This window comes from Chiroxiphia lanceolata, chromosome 12 (assembly GCF_009829145.1).
Source record: "Chiroxiphia lanceolata isolate bChiLan1 chromosome 12, bChiLan1.pri, whole genome shotgun sequence".
In the NCBI taxonomy this organism is placed as follows: Eukaryota; Metazoa; Chordata; class Aves; order Passeriformes; family Pipridae; genus Chiroxiphia; species Chiroxiphia lanceolata.
Genome location: NC_045648.1, coordinates 7,699,738 through 7,714,931, shown reverse-complemented (window position 1 = coordinate 7,714,931; position 15,194 = coordinate 7,699,738). Strand labels below are relative to the sequence as shown.

The 15,194-nt window shown below is 46.5% G+C and overlaps 1 protein-coding gene across 2 annotated transcripts in view; it reads left to right on the top strand.

The window, feature by feature from the left end:
• NTRK3 (neurotrophic receptor tyrosine kinase 3) overlaps nt 1-15,194 on the top strand; it is a 209,089-nt gene that overhangs the window by 108,996 nt on the left and 84,899 nt on the right. For both annotated transcript variants that reach the window (XM_032700246.1, XM_032700247.1), the window contains exon 12: nt 6,734-6,922. In XM_032700246.1, the coding sequence (XP_032556137.1) occupies nt 6,734-6,922 (189 nt within the window). The remainder of the gene's footprint in view (nt 1-6,733; nt 6,923-15,194) is intronic.

Below are 15,194 nucleotides of genomic sequence, written 5' to 3'. Positions count from 1 at the left end.
ATAGCTCTGAGTTGTTAAGCTGGGCTGAGAGATCTGGCCTTGGAATTATCTACTTGCCAGTTGGTGATATGACCCTTTGAAAAACAGCATTTAAGATTATGATTGGGGAAATGTGGAAGTGCCAACAGGGGTTTGGAGTTGGAGGAGAAAGGGATTTTATATACAATATATATTGGAGCTTAATGAGGTCTGCTTCAGTGCTTGCTATACAATGCATGGTGACCCACTTTACTAGGAGAGCATTTTTTTTGCTAGTTATGGGTCATATACAGTTCCTAATTAAGTAGGTTAATTATATGGCTCCTTTATATTACAAAGGAGAATGGGGATGGCACAATTAGCTCTTGCAGTGATCATTTTTGATCAAAAAATGATGTTCTGCACGACAGCTCCCAGAGGCGTGGGTGGTGAGAGGGGATTGCCCTGCAGCCTTGAGCACTCGCCTCACTATTCTCTGCCTCAGCAAACTTGGTTTCTGTCCTGAGCACGTGGCCTGGGATGTGGATGAAGTTGTCCTTTCTGAAACCACGCTGGAGAGACCATGGCCCCATCCTGGTCCAGTGCTGTGCCCACAGTGCCTCTGATGCTGCTCAAACCTGGTCTGCAGTGCTGGAGAGGTCTCTGCTTGGAGTTTCTGTGGAAGCATCAGAAAGGAAAGAGGCTGAGGGCTTTTTGGTCACAGGTGAAAAGTGCTGCAGCCTGTGAGGGCTCTGGGCAGCATCATTCTCTGTAGCTAAACTCTCCTTGAAAGAAATTTCTTTAACCTTTCCCTTCCCAGCCTGGCAGTGGTTGAGCCCCCGCAGCATCGCTGGGTTATCTGTTCCAGATAAACCCAACCAGCCGTACTGCCAGGCATTAGGGAGAACATTCAAACTCTAATCTCCCTCAGTGCAATTTAAACCTATTATTTCTTGTTTTATCCCCAGTGGATGTCGAGAACAGCTATTATATTTCTCTTTGCTGCAACCTTTTACATATTTGAAGGCTGTTATCACGTGTCCCTTCAGTCTTCTCCTCTCAACACAAAGCATAATTCTTTCAGTTTTCCCTTAGAGGTCATGTTTTCTCCACCTTCAATCATTTTTGTTGCTTTGGAGAGGCTACTGTGATGCCAAGCTGGAGTTTTTGTTGTTTCTTTACCTGTTTGCCTTGGGGTATTCATTATGTTATGGATGTGTATGAAGTGACCATTATCTTCTCTAGTCTGTGGTTATTTATAAAGTACCCTATATTCCTGAGTCTATGTTTTATTATAAAGTATAGCTCTTAGCCTTGATAAATAATTTACCATTATGATATGATCTCACAAACAGGGGTCCCTAAGCTATTTATTATTTGCTTTATTTTTCATAAGTAACAAATCGTCCATGTAGCACTGTGAATGAACTAGGAGATTCACTGACATGGACTGAAAGCTGTATCCTATTCACAAAGCTTCCAGATAAACAAGGAGGTGAAGGTAAACACCCACCGAGACAAACTCCAGTTTAGCCACAGAGAACAATGCTGAATAGAGAATGACAGACTTTCTGAAAAGCAGAGATTTGGGGGTAATCTGTAGGAGTATATACAGAGATGATATTACCAGGATGGATGCAAAGTGGGAAGAAGAGTTGGGACATTGCTGGGATGGATGGACTATAGCCTGACTGGGAGACTGAGGGAGAAAAGAGGGTGGAAATGAGACTGGGAATAGTGGTGTTTGAGTGAGGTGTCTTTCTCAGGAAAGAGGACTTGGCTGTAGAGAATATGTGGTAGGGAAGGCAGAACAGCACTGCTGCTTGTGACATTTCCAAAAGTATCATTTTCAAGCTGCCTCGCTGCTCTTTGGATAGTATCAGATTAATATGATCCTGATCCTCTGGTCATTGTGGTTGACTCTCCCACTGGCTGGCAGAGGCTGTAGTGCTGGGCTGGACCAGTGGCTGCCTGCTTCTTCACTCAGGGGTAGCCCTGGGCAGCTCTAATATCTCCTCAGCCTTTCCCCATAGAGAAAGGGAGTGATGGAGTGCCTTCATCACTGTTGCTGACAGTGCTTCCTTGTCAGGAAAACTGGGTGGAGCTGGTGAGGAGAACAGCTCAACTCTGTCCTTGCAGACAGTGTGGATGCTGCTGGCTGACAAGACTCCTGCTTGGAAGGAAGGAGAGCCATGGGAGAGCCTTTCAGAGTATAGATGCAACATGTCAGTGCTCAGAATGGACATAGACTTCTTAAAGTATTAACAAATAAGCTCTTTTTATAGTTAATATCCATGGTATGTTTGTCCATAGCACAGGCTGAGTTATTCACAGAAACAGTCACTGCATCACTGTTCAGAAAAGCTCCAAAGTATTTTATATAATGTTTTAAGATCACAGGATAGTACATTAGGAATTACCCCAAGTTACCCTTGACTATTATTCTGCATTTTTACTGTACCAAACTGTCTTCTTTTCTATATCTCTCTGCCCATTTCCCTGTCAAATGGAAAGTAAACCTAAATCTGTACTCTCCCTTTCTTTTCCTTCATTTTTTCCCTTTAACCTTACCTGGAAAATGTACTGGTGAAACCAGTGGGAATTCTTCCAAATAAAGCCATAAATCAGCATTATACATCAGAAAACTCAACCTCTTCGCCTACTTAACAGCAAAAAATATGTACTATTGCCAAGATAGATTTAAAGTCTGGGTAGCTGCTTTATTCCCAGGAGTTGCTAATGGCAGTGTATATTTTGAGTCAGAGCAATAGTCACACCTATAAAAGTGATCAGTGACTGCTTGATATCCATAATGTTTTCTAAGTTTGTCTCAGGTTTGTGCAGTGAGTCCAGCACTCACCTGACTCTGAGAGTCTCAACAGAGTGGCTGTGGGCTTAGAGGGAACTGGATCTCAGCTGTGACCAGCCAGAAGAGATGGGAATGAGAGAAGGAAAGTGATAGAGAGCCATGACTGTGCTGTAGGAATTAATGTTGTCCAGATTTCTACTTACCCACACCGCTCTCCCAAAAAAAAAAAAAAAAAAAAAAAAAATAGGAGAAACTTGGAGAAGTCCACAACTGAAAATTATGTCTTTTTTCAAATTATGTTCTGTGGAGGATATTGGGATTAATTGGCTGAATAGCATGTTCTAGTCCATGTCAGGTCAGGGCCTACTGTCATCAGAAATGTTTTGGAAAGCTGGAAACCTAGTGCAGCATGTCCATCATGTGTGTTCCTAAAGACTCTGGAGAATGAGATTTTTTTTTTTTTCTAGACCTGGAAATACATCTGGAGGCAATAAATTGTCCCTGTATTATTGCAGGGGTAGAATATCCTTTCTGAGGTGTGCTATCCCTGTGGTGTCAGCACTGCCATTGGAAGTTTTTGGGGTTTCCCACTTTTGCAGAAGTGGGGAGGGGTTGAGGTAGTCGTGAAGCATCACAGTTCAGCTCTGAGGCTTTTGAGGGTTGGTAGGTCTTGTGCATGGATAAGCTTGTCAGCATTGACTTGAGCTGGATGACTGAGAGGCTGAGTCCATTTATGGGACCCAGTGTTCACTGGGAAATGGGAGTGCACCAGTGGATCAGCTGAGACATGGTTACCGCACAGATCTTGGATGGATTTGGGGCATGAAACTAAGGATAACACATGTAGAAAGTCCTCCTAAAAAGTGAGCCACAGGAAAAAAAAACCATGGAGCATAAAGAAGGTCAGACTCTGGATCTGTTTATTGGCAAAGAAATGACCATTGGAACAATGACTAATAGATGTTTGCTGTGCTTAGTTTCACAAGTACCCAACCTTGATTATGCCCTACTCTTTTAGACATAGCCATGTCCTGCTAACCCGCTTGTGCTAGAGGGGTACTGCCATGATCTGTGTTACTTAAAAATTAGGAGGTGCTGTGGAAGCAAGAACAGCAAAGGAAAAGTGATATCAGGGCTTTGTGAGGCCCTGAGGACCGTGTCCTCAGCGGGGTCTGTGTCAGCCTGGTGTGTGTCCCGTGGTTGGTTACAAATCCTAATGCTGCAGGAGATGTCCTCTTTGCTCCTTGCCACAAAGGTGTGATTTCTGCTCTCAGAGCAGAGGACAATGAATATTTCGTTCCCATAAAATCATACAATTTGGGTTGGAAGGGACCTTAAAGATCAACTAGTCCAAGCCCCCTGCCATGGGCAGAAGCACCTTCCATGAGACCAGTCTGCTCATAGTGTCATCCAGCCTGGCCATCACTCACTAGAGGGGCCTTTCACATCCCATTGCTTAATGAAGTACCTTTCTTTTGAAGCAACACCTTGACTGCTTAGGAAAAGCTATAAGTTCTCAATAGCCTCTCACACTGCTCCACTGCAAGGGAGATCTTTATGTTCTTTTCTACAATTTTTTACACCAGTCTATACCAGCCGATATTTTTATGACTTGTTTTTTGAACTGCACCTTAAATGCAGAGCTCTCCACTTCCCACCACAGCTTGGCTGGCCAGTGGTGCAGGGTAGGGACGAAGAGATGTGCACACCACACAAAACCCACTTCTCCTGGTTTGCCTGCAAAGAATTGTCATCACAAAAGAACAAAAGTAATTCAAACCAAAATTGCCTGTTCACTTCCTGTGTGTGGAGAAATGCAGTGTGCATAGTCCCAGCAGAGGCATCTTGCGACAAGAGCTGAATTTTGCCTTTGCATCTCGAAAACTGGAAGTCACACGGGCCCAAGGAGTAACGTTAAAAAAGCCAGAACCTGCCAAAAGGAATTCACAATAAAGGGAGAGACTTTTTCTCCTCGTGACTAAAACACCTGTCACAGCTGCCAGGACTCTGCTAATTACACAATAACTTCATTATATCCCACTTGGAAGAACAAACAATACTTGAAGCTCCAAAAATGAGCAGCCTTTAGACTAGATTAATGCAGGCAGAATGACTGCATGGAGCCCCATCCTCCCAGTAGCTCCAGAGAGTAAAATGGCTTGAAGACTCCCCTCTTCTTTGCTAGTGCTACATAATAAAGTAATTGTGCAATTAGAAGTAGATTACTGATGGGAGATGAGCATTTTCTATGCAACATAGGTAAAAGGCCGGCTTTTCTGTATGGGTTTGATACCTCAATGCAGCATCTCTGCTTCTTTGTACTTGAGCTTCTGGCAGCTCCTGATAGCATCCACACAGGAGAAAAGGAGCATCACTACTTGAGTGTGGTTTCTCTTCCCATGTGAATATATTAAGGAGGTCTCATGGAGGATTTCACTGTGGTCTCTACTTTGTACAACACCAATGCAACAAGAATGGCTGCAACATAGATTAGAGGGTCTAAAAATAAAATAAAACATAAGCCCAAAATTGAAATACAGCTGAATATTGTGAAATATCTCTGTGAAGGAAGCAGGTCTTGGCTCTCAGGTATGGATGCTCTTTCCTTCATCACTTCTTTTCACCTGAGGGAACCAGCCTGCTGTTGGTTAGGGCAAGATCAGAGTTGTTGCTCTTGGGCACAGACATTGAGTGTAAGAAATCATGGCTGGAGCAGGAGTCTGAAGGAGCTGGAACATGGTTGCTGGACCTCTGCAGGACAGAGATCAATGTGGGTGCACGTGGGCTCACTGGTGCTTTGGGGACCTTCTCCGTGGAGGTAGACAAGGATGCATAAGTGGGTGCTGGAGGACTGGGGGAAGGCACGTGGACTGTGCTGAGGGCTCCTTGTTCACAGAGCCGCAACTCCAAGACATTGCATGGGGGTCAGTGCAGAGAGACCACCTTGAGCTCTCCACCAGGTCCCTCTCTCAGCCTGGTGGGGATTGATAACAGGTCCCATGAGCAAGCAACAGATGGGGAATTGGGAGTTAAGACATACTTGAGATGGTAGCAGATGAGTTAGAGGAGACGAGGAGTGGGGAGTCTTCTGGGTTTGTTGCAGCTCAGCCTAAAGGTTGTGGCACTGCCTTCTCCATATCTTGCTGGGAACTCTCTTCTCTGCCATCCTTGGATGCCTGTGGCCTCCAAGGGATGCCAGCGTGGCAGAGGGGTCCTCCTTTGGGAAACTGCTTCTGTGCCCTCGCTCCAGTGAGAGCAATTAATGCACACCAGAGAGGCTGTGGAGGAATGAGTCTTCCATTGCTCCCATCTTGAGGGTCTTACCTCATTTTCTTGCCTGTTTGATGGTGTTGTCAAGTTTTGGGGGTCAGGAGGGTAAGAGGGAGGTGTTGCCAGTTGTGGTGGTGGGAAGTAGCATGAGCTGAGCAGGATCTGCTCCAGTGCATTGTGGGTCCCTGTAGGTATCAGCCTGACTGAAGGGCTCTGTGTGCCCAGGTGAAACTGGAAGAGGGGAAACAATATGGGCAACATGTTGGGCAACAGAAATGGCATGAATGTGTTTTTGGGGTGAAATAACTCTTTGGGGGTGATGTTTCTCCAGTCTAAGCTTGGTCATAATTCTGACAGGATATACAGACACCACAGTGACTGATTTCTCTTGTGACAGTCCTAGGAGAGGACTTTGTGGATGGCTCACCTTTGATGTGGTGTCACCTTAACTACTTAACCTTTCAAGATTGTTAATCTGGTATCCCAAAGCCAGGAAAGAAAACTTGTAGCATCTTCCCTGCCCTGTGAGCTGCCTGGAGAAATTAGCCCTGGGGATGGGACAACTACCAGGACTGCTAGGACAGGCATCCTGTCCAGGAGCAGGTGCCAACCTGCAGCAATCCCTACCCGCGTGGTCAGCAGGTCTCATCAGCCCTTCCCCCTGTTGTGCCTGACAGGTGTGTGTGCTGTTTGCAGGTCCCGTGGCAAGTGATCAGCGGAGAGGAGGATTCAGCCAGTCCTCTCCACCACATCAACCATGGCATCACGACACCCTCATCCCTGGACGCTGGCCCGGACACAGTGGTGATCGGCATGACCCGCATTCCCGTCATCGAGAACCCCCAGTACTTCCGACAAGGTCACAACTGCCACAAGCCAGACACGGTGAGTGCCCGATCCGGAGCCCCCGTGAGGATCAAGGGATGGGCTGGGGGGGATGGGGGGAAGGAGGACGAGGAGGAAGAGGTTAAGAGGATGAGGAAGAAGAGAAGGAGGTTTTTGAGGAGAGTGGGTCTTGGTATGGTCCAGAAACCAAAGTGAATCTCAGGTCTCAGAAATCACAACATACATGTAGATGCTTCCAGAGAAGACTTTCCACTCTCACCTTCACCTCCCTTCACCCTCCCTCCGCCACCCACCCGTCACCTTCCCCCCTTGCCTGAAAGTGCCATTCCAAGCCAGGCTCTTCCTCATCAGCTCCAAGCATGAGGTCCCAGGTGTGAGCAAGAGCCACCTGAGAGCATGGGGATGGACATGACCCGTGCTTGGCTGGGGAAAGGACCTGCCTCCCCTTCCTCCTCCAGCAGTTTCCCAGTCATAGGGCTGCCTCTTTGGCTCCCCAATGGGCCAGGGAGAAGCTCAGGACTCGTGTACATAGGTGGGGCAGATGTGTGGAGATATCTTTATCTCCAGGGGTTTTAGATGCTGGATGTCTTGTTTTTATGGGCTTCTGTAAAGCTTTTACACCTTTCCTGTATAAGTCTGGGTCATGAACTGAGCTCATTAGACTAGCAGGTGGTGATCAAATGGTCCTCTCCAGTTTGTCTTTCTAAATTCTGAGTATAAAAGAAAAGTGCTGTGTAAAAGGATGCTTTTCTGGGAGTCCTGCACCACTTCCCACATGAGTGGTGGGATGCAGCCCTCCCAGCATGCGGCTCACAGGTGGTAGTTGAGCTCTCCCAGGCCTCTTGCCAGCTCTGAGATGCAAGCCAAGCAATGCAGGGGTTTGGGTAACATTCCTCTCTTGTTATTGCTCATCCTTTTAGTGTGTCTTGGTTCCAGGTAGAACTGGAAAAATAAAAGGCTTGAAAAAAAAAAAAAAGGTGAATAAGCCTCAACTTGGGCTAACTCTGTGGCTTAACCAGAAGCAGGGAGTGCTGCGCTGGCCACCCCTGTTCATCTCGTGGCTTCTGCTGACTCATGGGTGTAGGAGACATAACTCAGCTCTTGGAAACAGGGAGAAGGCTGATTTTCCCAACCTGTGGGAACCCATTTGGCATTAAGTGCTCAGTAGGAGCACACTGCTCCTGTTCTCCACTCCTCTCTCAGGGGAAGGGGAGATGCAGCTGCTGTTCCCGGGGAGGTGTCCATGGGGCAGCCCCTGCTGTGTACCCTCCTGGGTCCTGCTGGCTTGTGCTCAAGCCTATATCACCACCCTTCACTTGCCAGAGTGATGGGATGTACTCAGTGAACGTGCCTGGCTTTCCCCTTGATTTTCATTTTAATGTGCTAAATTTGGTCTTGTTTGTAGAGAGGGGAGGATGAGGGCGGTGATTAGGCAGGAGCGGGAGAAGCTGAATGTAGCGTGTTTTTTCTGTGCCGTTAATTATATATTTACATTTCTTATAGCACCTCATCTTCAAAATGATTTACAAACTCTGATGGCTTGGAGGGGGGGCTCCCCGCTTTACTTTTCTTTCCTTTCCCTCCTGTGCTGTCTCAAATCTCTTTAATCTGTGTGCCGACCATTTCAAGACGTGGGTGCTGTTGAGGCTGTGCAGTGGCAGAGCTTAAACCTCAGAGGATTAAGTTTTGCTCTGAGTGTTTGCCCTGTGGGGCTTGTCAGAGCTGGGTGGGTTGCAGAGGAAGTTGCTCACAGCAGCATTTGGTTCACAAAGATGCTTGGCATGGCATCTGGAGGTGCTTCTCTCCTGTGGAAGGTGTCACAGGAGGAATGCTTCAGGTTTTCCAGGGCTACAGGGCAGTGTGGCAGAAACCAGACCCCACAACAGTGGCACTCCTTTGGGTAATAACAAGAGGCAAATCACAGCTGGATGTTGGCAGGCTGAATGCCCTAATTTTTTTAGATTTCTTTGTAATTCATGGGGCAAAACCCAGGCCTTCAGCCGTCAGGTAGAGTTGAATTTGGTGTGTGCTTTGTGTTTTAGTCCCCAAGACTTGTCTTGGACAAAATTTCTGACTTCACTGGTGGCTTTGCTTGAGGCTGGAAAGTTTCATAATTCACCTTTTAAATTAACCATGCTTTGGGGAGCTTTTGCTGTAAGGGGTTTGTTTGATCTGATGTGCTCTACTCAACTTAAGACTGAGCTGGAGAATATTTGTTGCTCCTGTTCTCCCCATGGTTCTCACGCTGGAGGGTTTTTCTCTCTTCCTGTGCAGAGCTTGGACACAAACGGTTCTTCAGTTGCTGTCAGTTGTAGAGAGAACTCCTCTGGGCTGGGGAGTGCCTTAATGCCCAGCTGAGCTCCTGCCACCCACCTCCCACAGAGCTGCTGCCCAGCTGTGAGCAAAGATGCTCCATGACACCCAGCATCTTTCTTTTGCACTGAGTTGCATCTTCAGCAAGCATTTTCCCTCTCCATCATGAAGCTTTTCTTCTTCCTTCCTCACGTGAATATCTCTGTGCTCTTGGATGTTGTCTGGGTGGAGGACATGCTGATACCCATTGCCAGGCTGCAATGAGGAGAGCAAACTCTGTATGCTTAATGCAGTATTAATAGTACATTGATGTGATATAGATTTCTGTCACCCTCTATACTAGCAAGCATCACTTATCACACAGGGATGACGGATGTTTATTCCCAGCCACTTAGCTCTGCATAATGGAATCGCAGCTGAAATATGGAGACCAGCTCCCTGCCTGTGGAGCTGCAGTCCCTCTTGCTCCCGCTGTGCATTGCTGTCCCATGGGATCTTCTTGTTAAGGTGTCCTCAAGGAGACAGAAATGTGTTCTTCACTGGGAATGTGCTGTCCTTGTGACGATGAGATGAAGGGCACAGAAGCCAGCTCTCATTTTTGGCTTCCTGGGATTTTTGCAATTGTCTCTTACCCCCTTCCTGCTACTGCCTGTTTTAGAGGAGCAGGTGGGACAAACATGGCTTAAAATTCTCTTTCCCTTCCTGGATGAGAGATTCTCAAAGATCCATGGAAGAAACCAGCACCACCCTGTTTTCTCGTGATGAAGCATTGAGTCTTTGAGAAGATGCTTCCCCAGCTTTATGCTGTAACTCCATGACATGCTGGGCAGCACTGGGGTTTGTATCCAGTCCTTGTCTCAGCCCTGCCTGGGGAGGGTTAAGCAAAGAGTTTGGCAATGTGGACAGTCCAGCCACAAGTCAAATTCAGAAGAATAAGCTAAAACTGCCTCTTTCTCTTACCCTTTTGCACACTGAAGAGAAACCAAGTGTATTTCTTCTTGGCAGACATCAGCAGGAGGAGCGACAGGTTGACAGGAGTTTGCACCTCTCTGTATTTTGAAATAAACAGATGGGAGGAGAAGAATGGGACTTGTGGCAAGCACTGTGGTCAGAGTAAATGGTGAGGATGAGGGTGTAAGACATAACATCAGCCTACAATCAGAGGTTTTGGTAGTGCAAAACATGCCCTCATTGGTGTCCAGAAGGTGGCTATTAGTCCTTCTGGGCAGGATTGGCAGTAACAGCAGCTTCTTACTTTATCTCCATCTCTTGAAGTTCAGGGTTTTAATTTCCAAAACACAGGTTTTGTAATTATGACTAGCTGGAGATTTCTGTGGTGAAATATTAGTAATGTTTCAGAAGAATCATTTTGGAAGATTGTTTTACTTTAAATAATAGCAATTAAGTAGTCATTAATTCTAAGCAATATGCATCAGATGCAGATTAGTTCTTGGATCTGATCTCTCGAGCTTTACTCAAATGCCACAGCACAGTTTTGGAGTTGTTCAGTTCCCCTGTATTTCTCATCTGACAAAACAGGTCTTCTGGAGAACGACACAAATCAGAGAAAAAAAATCCAAACCTCAATGGAAAAAAGTAATCTGGGGGGACAGGTCCCCATTTGCATCCCAGCAGTGGATGTTCAGTTCCCACAAGCCTGTGAAGCTAGACTTTTGGGGCAAAAGATTTGATTTTGGGGGAGGATTTTACCAGACACAATCGGAGCTGGCTGTGTTTTCCAGGACTGGCGCAGTCTGGGGACTGGGATGCATTCTCCACACGGGTGGAGCAGCCGTCCTTTCGTACAGTCCTAATGAGGGTTTTTTTCAACCTCGTTTATTACAGGCTGCCCTGACATAATTACATATTCGAAGTTAGTAATTACACGTATTCATGCTAATTAAGTAATTAGATATAATTACACCAACTGTAAATACATGGTAATCGGCTAAAAAGAAGTACTTCAGAAAAAAACAAGGCAAATCACACAATAAAGGCGCCATCAGCACTCTTTCATTCAGTACCCTGCCTTTATCTTGTATTTCAGTGCAGCTTAAAAGGAACATTGTGGTCATTTCAGAAATCATATTTCTTAAACAAATAGATTTCCTTGTCTCTGGTTCTAATAGGTCTTGAAAACAGAAGTGAAAAAGATATTTACCTTTACCACTGTTAATTTTTTTTTGTTTGCCTAGTATATTCTGTTCACCCTGGGCATGGGAAGATAAAAAGTATGCAGCATTTCTATTTTTGGCCAGTTCATGTTCCAATTTTTGCCAAAAACAACAACATGAAACTAAAGTCATAAGTGCTTTTAGTTTTATTTACCTAAAAAAGAAAACTGAAACAGTTGGTAGTGAAAAGGAGAAAATTTTCCTTTTCTCCCTTTACTTATTTTTTTTTCTGTCAGGGATAAGAGGATTTGTTAAATATTCTTTTCATGCAATATAAATGTGGAGCCCAGTGTGAAGTGACAACAGCACTCTGCTGCCCCATGGCCAGCCTGGGGCTGGGCTGTGCAGGTCTCAGCCCCTCCCACAGTGCTCTGCTGTTTCTCCAAACTTTACTTTTCTTCTTCTCTCCTCTAAGACGAAAACTCCAGCTTCTTCTCCAGCAGAACCTAGCTCCCATTGCTCTTCTGAAGTAGGCACTTGTGGGTCAAGTCTCTTCTGCACTGGAGTTCCCACTGTCTTACAGTCTTGTCCTTCTCACTCAACCCATGTGAGATACTTTTAAGGGTTTTGGCAAAGACCTGTGAGTAGCTATATACTCATTTATGTGTGTTTTGCTACTCTGTTCTGTGTCTCTGTATTGGTCCTAACAGAGCCTGGGTTTGTGTCTTGGTTCTGTGGAAGAGCCCTGACCGACCTCATCGCTCAGCTTCTTACAGGTGATGGCATTGGAGGTTTCTGCAATGACCTTCTGCTCCAAATTTCCCTTCTTTCTGGTTTACTATTGATTCTCATAGAAAGTGCTCTGAGCTCCAAGTGTTGATGTGAAATTCCTGCAAAAGATTTGTACATTGAAGAAACCCCACAGGCTCTGGCTGGCTGTTTACAGAGCAGATGTTGTGGGTATCTGAAGAAACATGTGAGCAACCAAAATTACTGCTTCTGTCCCTCACTGGAGCAAACAGAACTTCCCTTGTGCCCAGCATCACCTTCTTGTCCCTTTCCCAGACTGCAACATCTGACTAACAGGAGACATACCACGGACACTGGAACTTGATCCAACCTGCTCACGTCTCAAGTGATTTTTCTTACCTGTGGTTATTTTCTGCTCTGCGTCGTTTCATCCAGTTCTGAAACAGCAAGTGGAAGAAATATCCATATTTTCCAGAAGTCCAACCTTCATTTGCAGATGTGGAGTGCCCATCCAACCTATTATCCCTGCACTTTGAGTTGCAGCCTCACGCTCACTGAGTCACACTTCAGACCTTCCTGCCATGATGGTGCTGCAGAAATGAGACTTTTTTGGGATGTCTTGGAAAGGCTGGCAAAATCCATTGCATATACCGTGCCTCTCAGCCAGCTCTGCAGATGCTGTCTGTTGGATTAATCATGAGAAAGAAAAGCAACATGACTCTGCCTGACCCCTACCTGCTTTAGGAGGAGTTGTTGTGGCCAGCAGTGCAGCCCTGCTTGCTCCAGATGTGACAGTCACCCAACTTGGTTTGAACACAACCTGAGCACCTTCTGCTGCTGTTTGGATTTTAGATCCAATCTCTGTTACTCTGTCGTGTGTTTACTGGAGATGTTTGTAACAACACCCAGGATCAAAGGGGGCTGAGGAGGCTCCAGCCCCAGCACAGGGAAGTGACGCTGGCAGCAGAGCTGGGTGACGATACACTGGGCAGAGATGTTCCTGGTGATGGGGAGCCACAAGGGAGAGAAACCCTTAAATCAAGCAGAACTTGGTTTTGGGCTGCTAGTTGTGACCTGCCTGTAGAGAGACTGCCTTAGTGATGGAAGTACTGCAGGATACAGACATCAAGGAGTTGACAGGGAGGTATTTCCTCATACAAAGCTCTGCCTGCTCCCCTGCCTAAAAGCATTTCCACTGAACTGTTTAATCTTGATATCTTTGGGGCCAGCAAGCAGTGTTGGTTTGCCTGGGGTGATTTCAGAAAGGAAGCCCTTGATGTGTGAACTGTCAAGCACTTAACAAGCCAGATGAGAGGAGGTCCTGACCTGGTTTCCTCTTGGATTTGGAGTGGCTCTAGCACAGCAGGCTTCTCTTGCTGCCTGGCAGCCTTGTCCCTGCAGCAATTGGGTTGGACCGAACTGCCCAAGACATCAAGTATCTCATGGAGGATGTCTATGTACACCATGATATTCTGCCTTGCATCCAGTGCCCTGCTAATCTCATATAGGGGCTCACACACCCTCCCACTCCTCTTGCAGCGTTCCCTGACCTCCACACCTGCACCATTGTCCCTCTGTTCATGGGCGAGCGTTCCTCTTCCACTCACCCACACACCGTGGGATGGGCATGGTATAAAACACTTGCTGAGTCAGTAACCCTTCTCTCCCCGTGGCTCAGCTTCCTGCACAGTGACACCCACACACCGACCCCCTCTGCCTTACAAGTGCTGCTGCTGCCGAAGCACACGTGGATTTCTGCTGAGCTCCCTCAAGCTCTGCCTTTCCTCAGCAAAGCCAGGGATGCCATGATGCTCCCGACCAGGCATTTGCCCCACCAGGTATTGCCCTAAGCCAGCAAAGATGGTTGTGTCTTCAGTTTCTAGTGGGTGTTCAGAGCTTGGAAGGACAGGTGTGCTTTTCTCAGTGTAGCAGGGTGAGAGGAGTGGGACAAAACAGGGATAAAATAGGTTTACATTCTAGTGTTACTAGCTGCATGCCTAGGTGCCTTTCCCTATCCATATGCACTTGTATTGTGCTTAAACCTGAAGGAGTTGTCCATGCCAGAGAGAGCAGGGCTCTGTTCACCAGCCAATGCTCCTCATGCCTATGATTTCATCCCTGCAAGACAAGAGGAAGCAACACAGTGCATGACCTGAGGCTCTTGCAGACTCAGGCAGCCCTGGTGTCAAGGTTAATGAAGGGGATTCAAGAGTGTTCTCCTTATGGCTCATTGATTGTTTGAATTTTGCTGTGGGTCGCTGTAAAATAGCTGGTGTGTGTGTATGTGTGTGTGGGCAGAGTTGTGGTATTGATTTCTTTTGGCCCTCATTTAAACATTTGTCTTGCTTTTGAATGAGTTTATTGTGGCTTATAATCCTTGGTTGTTGGGAAAGTGTCTGGAGGCGGGAGTACCTCTGCATTCCTGGGACAAGGGGGATGTGCCTGTGGTACCCCTGAAGGCACCAGGAGCTCCCAGAGTTTGCAAGAGCATTGTGCTGTGACTTTTTTAGTCTAACTAGGATGTTTTTCAGATTTAATCTCTCTCAGAAGTGCAAGGGGCCACGTCGTGATCAGACAGGAGATGTCTCTCTGGTTCGAAGATTGCAGGCTCTCATTGTTTGTTCACTGTCTGGTTAAATTGTGATTCCTAATTAAAAATAGCTGCTATTGTTTAGGAGTTGGAGCAGTTTTGCACGACCGCACACACAGCAAGAACATTATTAGTAGCGCTGCCTTGTGGGACAAGGAGTACAGCCCAAAACGTAGCAGAGAAGCTGCAGATGCCTGTCAGTAGAGGATAAAAAAAAAATAAACCCCTGCCTTTAGTGCTGCTTTTGGGCTAGACAGCCCAAAACAGCCTGTTCAGTCCTGAAAGCTGGGGAAAGACCCATGTAAAAAATTATTCTGCCTAAAGAGTTTCTTGTGTAAAAGGAGGGGTTTGTTTCCCAGCCTCCTGTGGTGGCTGGCTTTGGGGAGACAAGGGTGGGCAGGCAGGAATGGCTTGTGCCTCCCAGCAGCACAGGGTAGGTGGAGCAGAGCACGATTGCTTCGTATAACAAAAATGCAGAAGTTGTCATTCTTGGCTGCTGAACGTTTCCAGTCTGCCTCAGCATCCTTCTGGCCACCTTGCTCTT